The sequence below is a fragment of the Seriola lalandi genome, unplaced genomic scaffold (assembly GCF_002814215.2).
Source record: "Seriola lalandi dorsalis isolate HSWRI2012SDOR001 ecotype SW California unplaced genomic scaffold, Sedor1 jcf7180002054563, whole genome shotgun sequence".
NCBI classification, from domain to species: Eukaryota; Metazoa; Chordata; class Actinopteri; order Carangiformes; family Carangidae; genus Seriola; species Seriola lalandi.
In genome coordinates this window covers 1,496,935-1,513,355 of record NW_019525116.1, presented here as the reverse complement: position 1 = coordinate 1,513,355, position 16,421 = coordinate 1,496,935, and the positions used below count along the sequence as shown (strand labels likewise).

At 41.3% G+C, this 16,421-nt stretch overlaps 3 protein-coding genes across 5 annotated transcripts in view; 2 read left to right on the top strand and 1 right to left on the bottom strand.

The window, feature by feature from the left end:
* Nucleotide 1: 1 nt before the first annotated feature.
* Nucleotides 2–3,470, bottom strand: elof1 (elongation factor 1). Of its 3 annotated transcripts, none has more exons than XM_087176650.1 (5): nucleotides 3,416–3,470; nucleotides 2,127–2,314; nucleotides 1,274–1,405; nucleotides 1,103–1,173; nucleotides 2–822 (listed from the first exon to the last, which is right to left on the bottom strand). In XM_087176650.1, exons 3-5 carry the CDS (start codon nucleotides 1,387–1,389, stop codon nucleotides 758–760), a joined length of 252 nt encoding a protein of 83 aa, XP_087032776.1. In that variant the 5' UTR covers nucleotides 1,390–1,405; nucleotides 2,127–2,314; nucleotides 3,416–3,470; the 3' UTR covers nucleotides 2–757. The 3 variants fall into 3 exon arrangements, with proteins under 3 accessions (XP_087032776.1, XP_087032777.1, XP_023272024.1); XM_087176651.1 differs by having other exon boundaries at nucleotides 2,127–2,311; nucleotides 3,416–3,466; XM_023416256.2 differs by lacking the exon at nucleotides 3,416–3,470 and having other exon boundaries at nucleotides 2,127–2,504.
* Nucleotides 3,471–3,580: 110 nt separating this feature from the next.
* On the top strand, nucleotides 3,581–6,199 carry tmem205 (transmembrane protein 205). Its single transcript, XM_023416255.2, has 4 exons — nucleotides 3,581–3,696; nucleotides 4,751–4,866; nucleotides 4,947–5,110; nucleotides 5,263–6,199. Exons 2-4 carry the CDS (start codon nucleotides 4,767–4,769, stop codon nucleotides 5,563–5,565), a joined length of 567 nt encoding a protein of 188 aa, XP_023272023.1. The 5' UTR covers nucleotides 3,581–3,696; nucleotides 4,751–4,766; the 3' UTR covers nucleotides 5,566–6,199.
* A 3,490-nt stretch (nucleotides 6,200–9,689) lies between these two features.
* The window catches only part of rab3db (RAB3D, member RAS oncogene family, b), a 12,215-nt gene continuing 5,483 nt past the window's right edge, over nucleotides 9,690–16,421 (top strand). Inside the window, exons 1-2 of the mRNA XM_023416254.2 lie at nucleotides 9,690–9,981; nucleotides 12,907–13,143. Of these exons, the coding sequence (XP_023272022.1) occupies nucleotides 12,907–13,143 (237 nt within the window). The 5' untranslated portion in view covers nucleotides 9,690–9,981. The remainder of the gene's footprint in view (nucleotides 9,982–12,906; nucleotides 13,144–16,421) is intronic.

The window sequence follows — 16,421 nt, the reverse complement described above, 5'->3', positions numbered from 1 at the left end:
GTTCTGGTGTAATTTTCTCTTTACTGTCATTACATCAAATTACACAGTAAACGTGAAATCCACATAAGTAGTGTAACAGAAATAACATGATTGTGATTTTAAAAAGGAACATAATAAAATCAAGCAGTACAAATATATATATATACTGGTCCAAAACAATTAAGGATTTGGCAGTTCAAAAAACAAAAAAACAAACAAAAGAAAAACTTAATGTTTCAGTGCATTAGTGACAGGGTTGAAAACTAAAACACTACTACTAACACAAAAGTAACACTTGTATGTCTCATTATAATCTGTATTCAACCCCAAAGAGTAGAGAATATTTTTTTTCATCTATAAATTCACAAAAAATGAAGGACATTGAATGTTTTATACTTGTAGAAATATCTGTCAGATTACATTTTAAACTTACGACAGTTTGGTCCCGAAAAAGACGAAATCTTGATCCAATATAAAATAAAGAATCACTCTCCATAAGTGAATCACTGAAATGAAATATGAAAACCTTTACATTGAGAACTGATGTAGAGAGGTTAGTGTCAAAACAACATGACGACACTCTGGCCCAGCCAGACAGATGCGTCATGCTCAGCAAGCCACACTGTAGCAAAAATGAAAACTAAGGATGTCATACACTTAAAAACGGAAAAACATAATGTCTGCTACATGGTGCTAAACAGGAAGTGATTCACCAGACCAATCAAAGAGGTGTTACGTGAGTGAGGTTAGAGAAAAGGTGAGTCACAGCAAAACGGGACTACTGATTGGCTGCTTCACAGGCATCAATCCAGTCGCTGTAAACATCCACTGGCTCGGACAGATCTGTAGAGGAAGGGTTAAGGGATATTCCACATGTACAGGCAAGACACACACACACACACAAAAAAAACAATCCTCTAATTTCATCTATTACAATATTAAGACAGACATTTCAAAATTCCTGGATTCAAACCAAAAACAAAATCATTGTTCCTTGGCTCTTGACTTTCTGCATTACTTTACTAAAGCAAACAGGACCAAAAAACAAATCTTAACAGGTGAAAGTAATTATAATCAGCCAGTCAGCCATGTTGCTGTCCTTTGTTGGTAAAAAAAAGGATACAGGTTATTGGAGTCTGAAACTCCTCCAAACAAACACTGCATGATATAATTCCCGTGTTGCGTGTTCGTTCCCTGGAAAAGAGTAAGTAGTTTCTTGATTATGAGGCATTTCTCTATTTTTATTTTTTTATTTTTATTAAAGCAATGTAATGTTACATTAGGCTGAACTTACATTTTCACATCGCAGGATTTCTCATGGTTACAGAACGGGCACGTGAACTGGGTGTCCAGGTTACCTGTCATTTTTTTCTTGGGAGGTGGCTTTCTCTTTGACTTTCTGCGCCCCATTTGTAATCTTGTATGCCTGCAGAAAAAAAAACAAAAAAAACAATTGAATTATTACCTTTTTTCTTCTTTTTCCCCACATCAGCCATGACCATTACCATACACTTCATTCACTCTGCATTTCCCTTTACACTCTTTCACAGAGAAGTCAAGTCTAGTGGAAGTTCCTGTGTGTATGTACTTTGACTTAATACAAATTTGCCCTTTAGGTTAAGTCACTTTTCATGGTTTTCCATTCATAAACTTCACCTTTACTAGACATTATAGATTGTTTTCAGCCACCACCTATTTAACTGACTCTTGTATCGAAAAAAAAACAATAATCAAATCGTAGTTTTATCTGTCATAGCTTGTTTTTATTCAGTCCGCACCCTGGTTCTCAGGCAGGTAAAATCACTGGACGAAAAACTAACGCGTTACACCTTTTTCTTGTGAATACTAATTAACGTTACAACTATATAAACATCAAATCTGAACTACACTTAACCACAGTCACACTCAGTGGCTGCCCGCAACTGTAATTTCTTCCAAACAGATTAACGATGCACTGAAGCGCCAAAAAAGACACCGTTACACGCTAGCGAGCTAACAGCTGCTAGCATGTGGGTAAAGACTGTGTGACATTAAAAAAATACTTTGGAAGACGATTTTCAAGGCAAAAGACGAAGCTAACGCGCGTGTTTCATCTGTCTCGGGTTGCCGCGTCAAGCATTTGCTTAATGATGTGTGTGTTGTCTTACCGAGGTGATGTCTTGCAGCGTAGGAGGATGCTTTGTGTATTCAACTAGCTCCGGATGCAGCGTCTCTGGAGGACCGCTTCTGATTGGTTACTTGAAAATTTGTCCGGGGTCTGATTGGTTGAAAAGTGGAGACTGGCAGTTTTGTGTATCCAGTAGCAGATCTCGTCTTGTAAATTAAGTCCCTCCTCCTCGAGTGATGGTACAAACACAGACAGTTGAGAAAGAAATGTTAGATAGATGAATGTTGCATTTAATAGATAAATAAAACCAATTAGGCTAAACTGGTAGCTGTAATTAATTAAGATAAACTGATTTTTTTTCTCCCCAGAAATTGAAAAATAATTACATTGAAGGTCCATCAATAGCAAAAACATGTTGAAGAGCAATTCAACATGTTTTCAGCAATTCAAGGGCAAAATGTAATATCCACTGGGGTTAAACGGTGGCGGAAATGTGTAAATGTATTCCTCTTAACACCTCTAGAATATTTGCACTTGGTTTTTGTTTTAGTGCAACTATAATTAATATGTTGTGTGTGGTTTTAATTTTACCAAGTGCAAGCATTATAGAACTTACATGAATAATTGAATTTTGCAGGTACAGATGACAATAGCTTACATGATACTACCATACAGTGCAAGGAGAAAAAAGGTTTTTGTAAATCAAGTTTTTGAGGGATTTGAGGGCAGTGTGCTTCAGCATTTCTGTGTATTTTTCACATATTCTCACTGCGCATATTCTTGTGACAAAGTTTAGTTTTTTGAAAGTAAAATAATCAAAGAGAATTTTACTACAGTGTTTATCTGATGGCTGAGGTCACCAGTTACTTTGCAGAGTAAGATACATGCAAATAACCAGCTCTGTACAGACACTTCTTATCACCTGCCCACACAACATCAAAATTTCATTTATAATATTTATATTATATGTTTTGAAGCATTAAGCTACACACCTTATGTAACTATGTAAAACATTTAATTTCTAAGAAGAAGATGGAGTTACTTATGAAGATATAAGCAGATTTTCACCATAGAGTGACTCTTTAGTCTAACCTCTGACCAGCCAGTAAAAACACATGATAAAAACAATAACTTTACAGGTAGGTAAAGTTAGCACTGCACAGCCACAGTGGTCAGAAGCAGTGGGTCAGCAGCAGTGGTTGCTTGTTCTCTGCTGTGAAATAAGAAATTTATTGGACAAAAATATTAAAACTTAAACTTTTTTTTAAAAAATTAACAGAATTTTGTACATAACAAAGTCAAACAAAGTAAGAAAAAATGGCATCTTACCTTAAACTGGCAAGCTGCTGCTTCGGCGATAACAAGATTTGGGGGAGGAAGTAAAACCAAGGGAGGAACTGTGAAAGAAAACACCGATAAAAATCAATGAATGGCTGCATATATTAAATATTATAAGATATTCATTTTCAAAGAATATCATTGGTCCGCCTGTGCCACAGGGGGCGGGGCTAGTGGAGATAGAGGAAGTGGCTCAGCTGAACCTTGGATCACACCAACGTAATTCATTTGTGTTTGGCTTTGCTAATAACTCACAGGGAAAGGAACCCGAGGTAAGTGCGACCTTTTCTAACCCTCCAGTGACTGAATGTAGTTGAAATGCAAAATGAAGTTAGCGACGCTGCCGAGCCAAGGAAAAGTCTTGTGTAACTCACCCTTAGCTCAGAGGCTAAAGCTGGTTAGCTTGTCAAACTGTTATAAACAGAGAGCCGGTCCACCGCTTCTCTCCCGTGTATTCACCTTTATCACGCCGTTTTGATAAGTTGTTACCTCGAAGACGCTTATACGGGTTATAATTGTCTGATATGAAATGAGTGTCATGCATTTTCTCTGCTCGGCCTCTGCACTCTTATCTCATTCTGGGGACTTTATCAGGTCTGCTGCACATGTGGAGCAGCAGGCTCAAATGATACACAGGACCTTTATCTCTGAGGCCCTGTTTGTAACCCTGATGCTCTGTTTGGATCCTGTGGACACCCGAGACTCTCTGTGACAGCAACTAAAAAAACAAAAACTTTTATGAGACTTGCTTTTAAACATGATTTTAGAACTGTCGACATGCTACAGAAAATTACACAACCCTGATGTAAGACATGGATTACAATGAATTTTCATATGCTCTGTGTCTGTGATTAGGCTTGACAGTATTGTTTACACAACTCTGCCCCCGCCCAATCCCAAATAAGGCGTGTGTCTGTTACTGGAGTTTTATAACAGTTAATTCACTCACCTCTGTGGGGTCAAATGAACCCCAAACATAAATAACATCACTGAACATCTATGAATTAAGTTTTCGCAAACAAAATTAACATCCATTTGTTTACAATGAGCTTCATGAAAAATATTAATTTCCATATTTTGTCACCTTTATCAAATGTGCAAACCCATTTTTTTTTTTGGCAAAGCAAATGATTGTAATTTCTACATATTGGGTTTTAACATGACCAGAAGAAAAATAAATAAATACATTTTTAAAGGAAAGATTTGCAGGTGGTATTTTAACACAGGTCTGTGGAACACCAAACTATTAAGGAAGCGAAGCAAGTGTCAGCAGAACACAAGGGTTAATGTAGTTAAACTGTGTATATACTGGATGTCTGTGTGTAGTTTGCACAGTGACACCATGGCAACAGAGGGGGAGCCGACAGACTTGATCAAAGTGCTACACCTCCTGGTGCTCTCTTTCTCCTGGGGCATGCAGGTGTGGGTCTCCTTCATCGCAGGTACGGTGGGCACAACATACCGAACATATTCCTGTTACAACACTGTATTTGATTTCTGACCTCGGTGTTTGTGCCCGCAGGCTTTGCGCTGGTGTGGCAGGTAACGTTGCACACCTTTGGCCTGGTGCAGAGTAAACTCTTCCCTGTATACTTCTACTGTCTGCTGGGTAGCAACTTTGTCAGCCTGGCTGTGTACGCTGTGTACCACCCCAGAGAGCTGCTGGACTGGCATGAAAGTGTGCAGGTTGAACATCACACTTGCACATACGCACACTAACAAAAATACACACATGCCTTAGACAGACATGTATATATTTAAATCAGAATATTTAAAAGTAAATCATCATAATGTTTCTTTCCAGTAAAGTGATTCTTTGAATTTTTTTTATCTCGCAGATGGTTCTGTACTTTGTGGCGCTGATCATGGCAGGTCTGAACGCCCAGTGGTTCGGCCCGGCGGCCACAGAGGTCATGTTCCAGATGAGGGAGGTGGAGAAGGAGCACGGCCTGGGGAATCAGATAGGCCTGGGCAGCCAGAAAGAGGCGTACGCCAAGCTCAAAGAGCAGGACCCCAAGTACAGAGCCTACAAGAGAACCTTCGGACGCTACCACGGCTTGTCCAACCTCTGCAACCTGATCGGCTTCATCTGCACCACAGTGAATCTGATCTACACAGCCTTGAATTTATCCACCATTTAGAGAGGAGCAGGATTCAGGCTTCAATTTATGAAAAATGTCTCAGTCTTTTTCTGCAGTCATCACAGTATTTCATATGATAAGGTAGAAATGATGTTTGATGAATCTGGAAGGACAGTACGGACTTGAGTTCAACTTAATTAGACAGAATTCTGCATCACTGTCGGAGCCACTGGTGGAGCTGGAGCTGTCCCAAGTGTCCTTATGAGTGAGGAGGCCTTTGCCACCGAGTTCACTACTGTTGTTCACTTGATTCTGTCAGTTAAGCACTTTTCATCCTGTCAATCAGTAACTAATTAATGCTATGTCACAAAATAAGATGTATTTTTGCATTTTTATAAACCTGATTTTAATATTTGACTTTATGACAGATGATGTCACCCCCTGTTACAACTGCATTTTCTTTAAAAACACGGAAAAGTGAATGAGCACACCTCGGGTGCTCTGTGCGTCCCCAGCAGGGGGCGATGTTTAGACACTGGTGTTTTCAAGGAAAGTTTGTATCTCCATTTCTGAGCCCAGCATAACACACAGCATTACATTTGTTTTCTTAAATGTTGTGTTCCAGATATTGTGATGGAAATGTGTTTTAACTTTGTCAACGATGGTGAATTAACACAGTGATTATGAGATTTAACAGCGTGCTGTTTGATTCTTACGAGTGCGTCCACTGATATCTCTGTTGATCTGGTGCTACGTGTCTTTCTGTTTTGCCGTCTCATGATCTTTATGCCCTAAAACCAAACACTTGTTTTATTGGATTGGTTAGGGAAAGAAACACACTGATGAGTGAATGCAGACCCAACAGACAGCGCCTGGATTTGGAATAAGCAGTTTTTTAATTCAATTACCGGTGACGCAGGTTGGATTTTGAGAGGAGCAGCCTTGAATGCAGAGAACAGTGTTTTCCGACCAGCTACAGGATGAGAGAGGCACTGTCCATATTACAGCTACTACGTTGGCACTAATGGATCATAATGGAATCATTTCAATGTAAAATGCAGGGACTAAAAGTAAAGGGATGAGGTTTTCCCAATGCAATTCATGCTGGCCCTTTTTTAAGATGTTTCCTTCCCTCAGCTGTGATCAGGTTTTTAATTTTCTTGCTTTCTAGCTTATACAAATACAGCATGGTATCAACATACATAATAAGCTCCAAACACACTTTCTTTTGGCTTGCTGACATTGTGTTAACGTGCCTCGTTTTCAGTTCGGAGAATGTACAAGGAAGTTAGTTCAAGTGGATGACTGAGTGACTTGAGGAAAAAGGCCGACCACGCATTCTGAATCATTTGAGGAATGTCTTTTGCCGTCCTGTCAGGTCGCCCGTTGCAGTGGCATCAGGAAACAAACCTTGTTTAACCAGAGAGCGAGTTTATCCACTCATCTCTTCATGGCAAGGGAGAGAGAGATTCCAAGTGAAATGTTCATATCCCTGATACAGTTTGAGAAGTGACAGGACAGTTGGTGAGAATAGCTCAGTAAAACCCTCCAAAAACAATCTGCATGTAGCAATTAGGAGTTTACTCAAATCAGTCAAACACAGACATGAAGACCGGGAAGAAAATCTATGCTGTTTAAAATTTCCTCACCTCTGGCTGCTCAGACTAAAAACATGAGGAAGTAGGGAAACAAAAGGAAACAGCAGACAAGTTCCACCATCCTCCCTCATTCCTGACCCCGCACAAAGAAATGAATATGTGTGTTTGACAGAAAGAAAGTCACTGCAGCAAACACACTGTAAATGTCGGCGGCTGCGAGTCCATTATTTGGATCTGTAGTGATACTGCAGAGCAGCCCAGCAGTAATACAGTGTGTTAAATTATTTATGAGTCTGTGCAAGGCTTTATTCAATCATCTTTAATGTGGAAATGTCGACCTAATTTGCAACTGTCTGATCTCGGTGATGGATATGCACCTATGCAGCATAAAAACACCGAGATCCTAATAGAACGAACAATTTATCAAAGGATAGGGCTGCACAGTTTGATACAAACATTAACCCCCCCCCCACACACACACACACACACACACACACACACACCTCTGCTTTAGTTAATGATTATGAACGTCTGTTATGCTTACCAGAAAAACAAAACCATCAAAACTCATGATGATACCAAGAGGGAGCACTGAAGGCTTCCATAAACTCAGTGTGAGTCCCACTCCCTCTCAGAAATTCAGAGGTCTTTGAACATAACATCATAGGAGAGAAAAATACTGAATTTTGTCAAATGTACTTTAAAGTCCCAATAGAGATTTTGTAGTTTAATTGTGGTTGAAGTTTTGTGGTTTAATTGATAGTGTTTTGTGTGTGTGTTCCAGCTAACTTATTGTCATATAATAGACTTATACGCTAACTTATCAATAGTTAAAGGAGAAGACTGATACTACACTCATGTCTGTACAGTAAATATAAAGAGACTGACTACTGGCTACTCCTACTATGTGGTTTTACGGACTATTTCTTGGGCAGGCGCAGTCAATTCCTGCAGTCTTGTCGTCACTGTGAGGGTAGAAACACACGGAAAAAAGGCGAGGCCACCAGGAGCCGCTGACATTTCCTGAGCTCGGCAGTGAGTGGGGCAGATCCACTGAGCCGTCAATGCTCTTTACTGTGGAAGTCCACTGTTGTTGCTATTTCGGTTCACAGTGATACAGATCTGTGTCTGAACTATATTGATTCTTGCAAAAATGATAACGCTCAAATTTAATTTAGCGACAGTGAATATCTGATGGATTTCTGCAGAGAAATTTTTCCAACCCTTCCAAGTCAGACTTTATATACTTGAACTTTGCCTTGTGTGCTCCACCTGCCTGTGTCTTGCTACCAGCGAACTCATTGAGGTCCTTGTGAGGGATTTAGCCCCTTAAATTAAAGGAATTTGCGGCTTTAGCTTTCTGCTTAACAGTGTGTCTTTAAACTGATTCCTGTCAACCAATAGAGGCTCCTGTTTCCCCTGTTTCTTTGAAGCTAAGCTAACCGACCACTGGTGGTAACTTCATATTTAACATACAGATATGATGGGGATATTGTAGGACACCATACTCTGCTCTTACAACAACTTTCTTCTTTGGGATTTGACAATGCTAGATGCTTGTGGTGTCAGAATTATCTTTCAGACAGGCTCCAGTTTATCAAAATAAGTAATATTCAGTCCTCTTTTCTCCCCATTAATAAAGGAGTTCCCCAGGATCCTGTGCTTGGACCAACCCTATTCTCTGTTTACATAAACAATATAATCTCTTCATTAAACAATTGTAACTTTCATTGAGATATACAGATGATGTGTTCCTTCTACAGCTATCATTTAACCTCCTTCAAAGACACTTTCATAACTTGAAAACTGGTTCTACACTGTGCAAAGACAAAACAGATGTTGTTTTCAAATGCAAGAAATATTTACTGGTGATTTTGAAATTTGTTCTACTAAAGAGAGCGCAATACTTTTAATGTCTAAACATTTGGGTTGATGAAAAACTTATCCACATTGAATTATTATGATTATTACGGGCAGGCAGCAAGTTCCACACTCAAACCATCAGATGCAGTATATCACCCTGCATTAAGATTCATCACTGGAGATAGTTGTGGGACTCACCATTGCCTACTGTACCAAAAACCTGGTATCACTGCTCTATCAGAGGAGGGACCAGCATTTATTCTTATTTATTTATAAAAGCTATTTGCTACAGAGTTAGGAAGATCTACTTTCTACTGTTACTGTGCCCCACACACTTTGAACATGCTTTACCAAAACTTAAAGTTGACCTCAATGATTTTATTTATTCTAACTGTAATTTTATTAATTATTTATTTGTCAATTTCTACACCTTTACTTTTATCACTGAAAACCCTGTAGAGATAATATTTGAATATTGTAAGAAAAATAAAAGAATAAATATGACAATAATGACATGCGTAATAGCCTGGACACACATATGGTCCCAGTAGTGGTTTCCTTAGGGTGTGTGAGGTTAGTGTGGTCCCCGCGCGCTCACGTGCACACGCGCCCTGCACGGCCCTGTCTCCTCGAGCTGTGTAGACTGACACAGCGCCACAGGTTTTCAGCGGCTGACTCAGTGCCCGCATTAACTCCGTCACAGAGGGAGCTCCAGCCACACCGACAGCTCAGTATACACACACACACACACACACACGCACACGCACACACAAGCCAGATCCGGGAGCTGCTCAAGTCCGCGACCGCCGACACGGAAAAAAAACAAGTAGCCTGTTGAGGAAGGAGAGGTCGCCGGCTGCTGCTGCTGCTGCTGCTGCTGCTGCTGTCGCTGGAGCAGGAAGGGATACTTCAGGTGCACTTTGTTAGCACAGTTCCACACGCATCTCAGTGTCGGACAGGAGATATCAGAGTCGAAAGGGAACCGAGTGGGACGTCTGCTTTCTTCCGCAAGAAGGTAAGTCGGTCTAAGTTTCAGTCCAGCGGTTTTTATTTTTTCCTGCCTCACATTTCCTTCATGCTAATGGACCCTTTCACCCCGAGTGGAGTTACATGTTTCCCTTTCATTAACAGGGTTTTACCTCAACGGTGTGGTGGCTAATGTTTGGGTTTTTACCACAGTTAAAACAAGTGTATTTGTCTTAGAATATCAGCCATTCTCCAATATGGAAATTAAACTTGAGTTAATCGGTTATCAGTGTTTGAGTCTCTGTCTTTCCCTTGATGAGAGAACAGATGTGACAGCTGCCAACTAATCAATGGTGCTCATTTCCTGTGGGTCAGGCAGCCCTGCTGGCTCCTGGCTCAGCAAACAGTGCCAGCTGGGGGACCTGGTTGCACCATCATCAGGCCCTATTCACGACAATAGCCTGTATTTGTTTTAGTGGAGATAATGCAGCTCCAGTGTGCCATAAAGCAGCTCCCACTCTCATCCATGCTGCAGACTCAGTGGACGGCTGTGCTCTCTGTCCTGCCCTGATATCATGGCAGGTGCTGATGTGGGGCTCCTTATCAGAGTCATCACAGATGCTCGGTGGGATCTGACCTCACTGCTTTGTTTGTTAGATTGAGATGTTTGAATTTGATGCCGTTGTTCTACAGTGTTACCAGTAGTTTTATAAGCGCAGTCAGTTGTGTTGCTGTGAATATATCCTGTGTGTTTTAAGGAGTTTACATGCACAGAGGGAAGTTGACACCGCAGAATTAAGCAACACAGCACAGTAACAAGAAAATACTTTGTACATCTAGTCACTTATATGTCATGTTAATTAAAAAAAAAGGGGAAGATAATACAATTTGAAAAATGTCTGCTGACTGTATGAGCCCACTTTGCCTGCAGACAATCCTGAGCTGCACAGTAAACATGGAGGACATGTGACTGGGTTTATCTCAGGCTTAAAGCTGAGCTGATGAGAAAGTTGGAGCAAAAAAAAAAAAAAATTAATATAGTTTTAGTGTGGTATGGGATCTATAAGTACACGGAGATGTACCTTGGAGACCTTAATGCAGCGCAGGCATCATGTGATTTTTGAATTTCACAGCCAATGTTTTGAGAGATTAGAAAGACTTGAGAGATACGGCTTGAACGCGGGTCTTTACGTAACACCCAGAGAACAATTTACTGTGCAAAGGGGAATGTGATTATAGGGAATGTACCTAGGTCTCAGACTCAGCAGTGATGTAAAGCTGCGAAAGGGTGTTGTGTCATTTTCCCACTGTCAGAAAACTGCAGTTTCATTACAACATCAACCATCACACAAGACTGCACAGGCTGCTTCATGCTACAGTGGACTGCGAGTTAATATGTGTTACAGAAAAATCCAGGGAAGACAAGTTTGAAGTTGTTACTTGTAAAGGTTTCATCACCCGATACAGCTTTAACGGTTTTCAATAAGTCAGAGTTCGAATGTTTTCATCAGACAGCAGCAATATATTTTTGTGTCCTTATTCATGAAGTCCTGTAACAATAGTTCTTTTAAATAGTTTTTATTAAGTAGACACACTAAAACAAGCTATCAGTGTACAAATGAGGAGCTGGACTCTCACACACCAGCACTATTTTGAGACTAAACATGTATAAACAATAAATGATTTAGCCAGGCTTCTCTAATTTCTCAATAATGATTCTCCTCTCCTCTTCTCCTCTCCTCTCTGGTTGTAGTGTGATAGATATCTCTATCCTGCTCTGGAGACCTCCATCTGGCCAGTTAAAAGCTGAGTGAACTGACTGCTTTGACCACTAATGGTTCTTGCTGGCAGCTGAGTCCTAGTCCCGTCTCCACGGAGATGAGTCTCTCCAGAGAGAGAGAGAGAGAGAGAGAGGGAGAGGGCTGAGCTGAGCTGAGCTGCACTGATTGCTGATTGATCAGCTGTGTATTTGTTGTGTGTGTGTGTGTGTGTGTGTGTGTGTGCATTTAGAGGGATAGCTCTCTGCTCTCCTTTTCATACGCAGAGCTGTGCGTCTGCTCTCCCTCCTCCCACAGTTTGGATGACTGACACTAAAAGGCTTAATGGCAGGTAATCTCATACCTGTCCCCCCAGGAGAGATTACACTGACTGTGAATGGTTATAAGGAAGCAGATGGCATAGCTTCCCATAATTTAAAAGCACAAATTCTAGCTACTCTGAACTTTATCTCAGCGTTAGCCTTTTCATTTCGATTAATAGAGTTGTAACAGGACTCTTGTCATTACAGATGGATTTCACTACAGTCTAGCCAAGCTCTGATTCTGTAGATAAATCACTTTGCAACTCATGTAATATTCTAATTTGCTAAGCTTGGTTGATTCTAGTGCTGAAACGATGAGTTGATTTATCAGTTAACTGATGAACACAACATTATGATTTAACAAGGCACCCTGTTGGCCAAAGGGGTTAGGGTGCAGAAGTGCACATTATATCGTTTCCAGCTGTAAAACTGTGGCAAATGAAAAACAACTAAAACACGATACATCTATAGAATAATAGAAAACTTGCACCCACCGTGAGATAGCATCAACTAACCATCCTGACTCACAACAGTCCCATAAACTGCAGTCGTAATTCAAGGCTGCTAATGTAGCCAGCTATCACCTGTATTACCTTTTCACTCAAAATAACCTTTTTTATGTACGTTGTAATAACTCCACAAAAAAAATCTCAGCTCAAGGTCTAACTTACTAGCTTCGCCATTGTTTTCAACACCATCATAGAGGGAAGCTTCACAGAACTCCTTCGTCTTTGTCCAATACTTTAAACAACCACCAATCAGATCAAACAAGAAATAAAAATAAGTGTTTGTCATGTTCAGAGACTGACTGCTTTGGTAAAGCGTTATGCACCAAACACCCTCATGTTATCTTAATTATCTTCATTTCTTCTTCTTCTTCTTCTCCCTCTCCAGATGGCATCAACTGACTCGCGGCTCCAGCAGCAGCCCTCTCAGAAGGATGCGGCCGACCAGAACTTCGACTACATGTTCAAACTGCTGATCATCGGCAACAGCAGCGTGGGGAAAACCTCCTTCCTGTTCCGTTACGCGGACGACTCCTTCACCTCCGCCTTCGTCAGCACCGTGGGCATCGACTTCAAGGTCAAGACCGTCTTCCGCAACGACAAGAGGATTAAGTTGCAGATCTGGGTGAGTGAGATTAATCATGCGATACGTTGTGGTTTTGATTTGCGGTGTCACATTGCGACACCACGCTGCCTTTTGTGAAAGCCAAACATAAACAACAGGTTTTTGGTTTTTTTTTACTGCCAAACTACAGCCACGGCTTCTAATTCTTACTTATTGCTTCTGTCTCAGTCTGTTCTACAACTCTATGTGAATTATAATGTGGCCGCTCCAGGCAATTCAAAATTATTTTGGCTATAAAGGACAAACAGGGAGGTGGAGAATAGGAAAGTAAGCCCACGAGGAATGTTTGTTGGCACCAGGACATCCCTCTCAGTCAGCGTCATGTCTGATAGGAGGCTCGACAGAAGACCTTTGAAGATGAAGTTTGTGTGGGACTGTGGTTTTGGCCATTGTGCAAGTTTAGCCTGCGAATTGTGCAAGTGTAAAAAGGATGACTTCCTCATGGTCGACTCATGGTTTCTCTTTACCCTTATCAGGCATCTACCAAGTGTTCACAGAAATGTGTAAAGAAGTAAAGGAGTGAAGCTGTCTCTAGTCTTTTATTTGATGCTTCAAACCACAGTTGGAGGTTATTGTTTTCCAGCGATGTTTTATTTTACTTGATGAGCCGTCGAACTGGGTGAGAGATGACAATTTAGTTTTCTGTTTCTTTTATTGCCTGTTAGTAAAAGGTCTTTTCTGCAGTTGAGTTGATGGGGACATTTCTCGTCAATAATAATAAAGTTCTTTGCACAGAGGCAACGAGAAACTGTCTTACATCAGATTCTCATTATCTGATGAAACTGACTCTAATAATCACTCTCTTTCTTAGCTCTGGGTTTGGTCTCCTGAGGGAAATATCTGGCTCTTTAGCTGCTAAATGCTCCACTGTGTTTACCAGTTAGTTGCTAACTGTGTGTGTCTGCTGTTGGGTGCTGAGCAGGTAGTGCACAGTGGCTCTGATGAGAGCAGCAGCTGTGAACCAAAGCAGTGACACTTGTGGGATGGAAAACCAAAACAGTGAGCTGAAAGACAGTAAAATGCTCTGCAGAGCTGAAGGTGATAATTCTCTGTGGGTGAGTCACCACAAGCGACTCCTTTCACATACAAGTAGTCATGTGAGCCATATAAAAATACTGCTTCAAGGTTTAAATGTACTATTCGTGGAACTACATTATAATTTGCCTGTGGCAGTTTTTAAGTTTTAACCAACATGGCAGCACGTCACTGCATTAACTATACAAGTACAGTAAATACTAATTAGCAGTTTAATAATCAACGTTTAAAGTGGAACTCCACCAATTACAGGGTTATCTCAGTTACTTTTTTGTTTAAGTTTTGATATCCATAAGAAGATATATTTGTGGTTTTAAGTTGCCTAGCAAAAAACATCTCAGTGTAGTTTTACATCTCCTCTCTAGTAACAACAGGACGTATTTGTCGGTCTCTCAGCCTCTCTTCTGATTGACTGACTGTTTCCTTGAAACGCCTAGATCAAGCTGGATCAATACCTCTGCCAGTCTCAATAAAAACTGACCTGAGGTTTTTCATTGCAGGAACTTTTACATTGTACTAAAAGGTATAGCCTTAATATCTGTCCACCCACTCCCCACTCCTCACAGTGCACTACAAATCCTATTTATATTGATTGTCGAAGCTGCTCAAACAGATGATTCATTTGAACCAACAGCGTGTGAGCCTCTGTATGATACACAAACAGTGACCGAGATGAATCAGCAGCGGAGGAGCCCACACCAAAACACACACTCACCTACCTGACCAAACATGTGTCTCTATTAGATGACTCGTGTGACACTGTAACAGCGGAGCAGGAAGGCCGAAAGAATGAACTGTAAGGACTGTATGACGTGTGTGATGCAGTAGGGGTTTTGAGACGGTGGGCATATTGTTTGTGCCTGCTCTTGGCTCAACTACTGATAGTGCTGTCGGACAAAGGGACCCGGTATTTCCTTAGGTCAGGAAGCAGAGGAAGTTCCCCATCAGCCTCTGACAGACACATAATGAAGACATACTGCAGTGCTACTGGAGCCGTGTATTTAAAAGGTGTGGGAGCAGCGGGCTTGTCCTCTCGTATGTGGTGTTAATAATCAACTTTGTGAAATTTCCAGGCTGTTAAATTCATCTTAGCTCCCATCTGTAAGAGATTTCACCCACTTCCACAGACAAAGAGTATTGTTGATGATCCCGTGCCAGCTGCTAGCTTCCCTTTGTGAATCACGGAAAAGGGCTAGCCTGATAACACACCGCATGGCCCTTTGCACAGTGAATACATAGAGTCAAGCATATGCACAGTGTGTTCACACTATGTACACATATTGTTTACCTTCCTCCTTTTTGTGTCACGGAAATATGTTCTGATCAAACGCATACACACACACACACACACACCTTTGGCACACTTAGTATAAACGCACCCACACGTATGTTGTGTATGGTAACCCGGGCAGGGTGATATCCTGAGTGTGTGTGTGTGTGTGTGTGCTCCTGCTTTGTGTTGGCAGTTAAATTAAACACAGGTGACGCATGTTTAAAGATCAGGGTACCAGTGACGTCAGAGTCTCTGACTATGCAGAGGCCTGATTTAAATCCCCCCCTGTCCATCACCATACATATACACATGAGGGAGCAGCTTGTGTTTACTGGCTGGGGTTGATTATAGCCGCCCTGGAGACAGACTGTTTGGTTAGACGTCCCATTACGCCGCCAAATATTTGATCATCTCTGCGTGGATGAGATAAAGATGGACCTGGAATATTTCACACTTTATTTAAACAAAAGCAACCCTGACGGAGAGCAGATTCTGACTGTGGCATTTGGAAAGAATAAAAGAAAATACGGGGGCAGGGGGGGGGGGCAGTTTCGATCTCTTCTGTCTCTGATGGAAGGAGCTCCGCAGCACACTGCCCCTCTGTCTTGTCCATTTTGTAAAGTGAGACGGATCATTCAGGCCGACCACCCGGAGCAGTCCAGGCTGTAATGGAACATTCATAACCTTCAATGGCCTCTGGTTACCTGGACAACCCAATTCTCCTCCTCCTCCTCCTCTTCACTGTGAGGAAAACATCAGACAAACACAGACACACACACACACACACACACACACAAACACACATACACAGGTCCGTGATGCAAATGAAGGACTCAGACTACCTGTTTGATCTTTGTGCTTTGAGCATCCACTGAACTATCTTGAGCCGCTGACTGTGGCATCACACACAGCCTCCATTTAATTAGAAGATGCTTCTGATAAACAGGTCACTCATTATGGAGGAGGAGGA

Coding starts and splice junctions, on each gene's coding strand:
- tmem205 (XM_023416255.2), top strand. CDS start 4,767: ATGGCAACAGAGGGGGAGCCGACAGACTTGATCAAAGTGCTACACCTC. Junction 4,867..4,946: donor GTGGGTCTCCTTCATCGCAG/GTACGGTGGGCA, acceptor TTGTGCCCGCAG/GCTTTGCGCTGGTGTGGCAG. Junction 5,111..5,262: donor ACTGGCATGAAAGTGTGCAG/GTTGAACATCAC, acceptor TTTATCTCGCAG/ATGGTTCTGTACTTTGTGGC.
- elof1 (XM_087176650.1), bottom strand. CDS start 1,389: ATGGGGCGCAGAAAGTCAAAGAGAAAGCCACCTCCCAAGAAAAAAATG. Junction 1,174..1,273: donor AAATCCTGCGATGTGAAAAT/GTAAGTTCAGCC, acceptor ACTCTTTTCCAG/GGAACGAACACGCAACACGG. Junction 823..1,102: donor GTTTCAGACTCCAATAACCT/GTATCCTTTTTT, acceptor CTTCCTCTACAG/ATCTGTCCGAGCCAGTGGAT.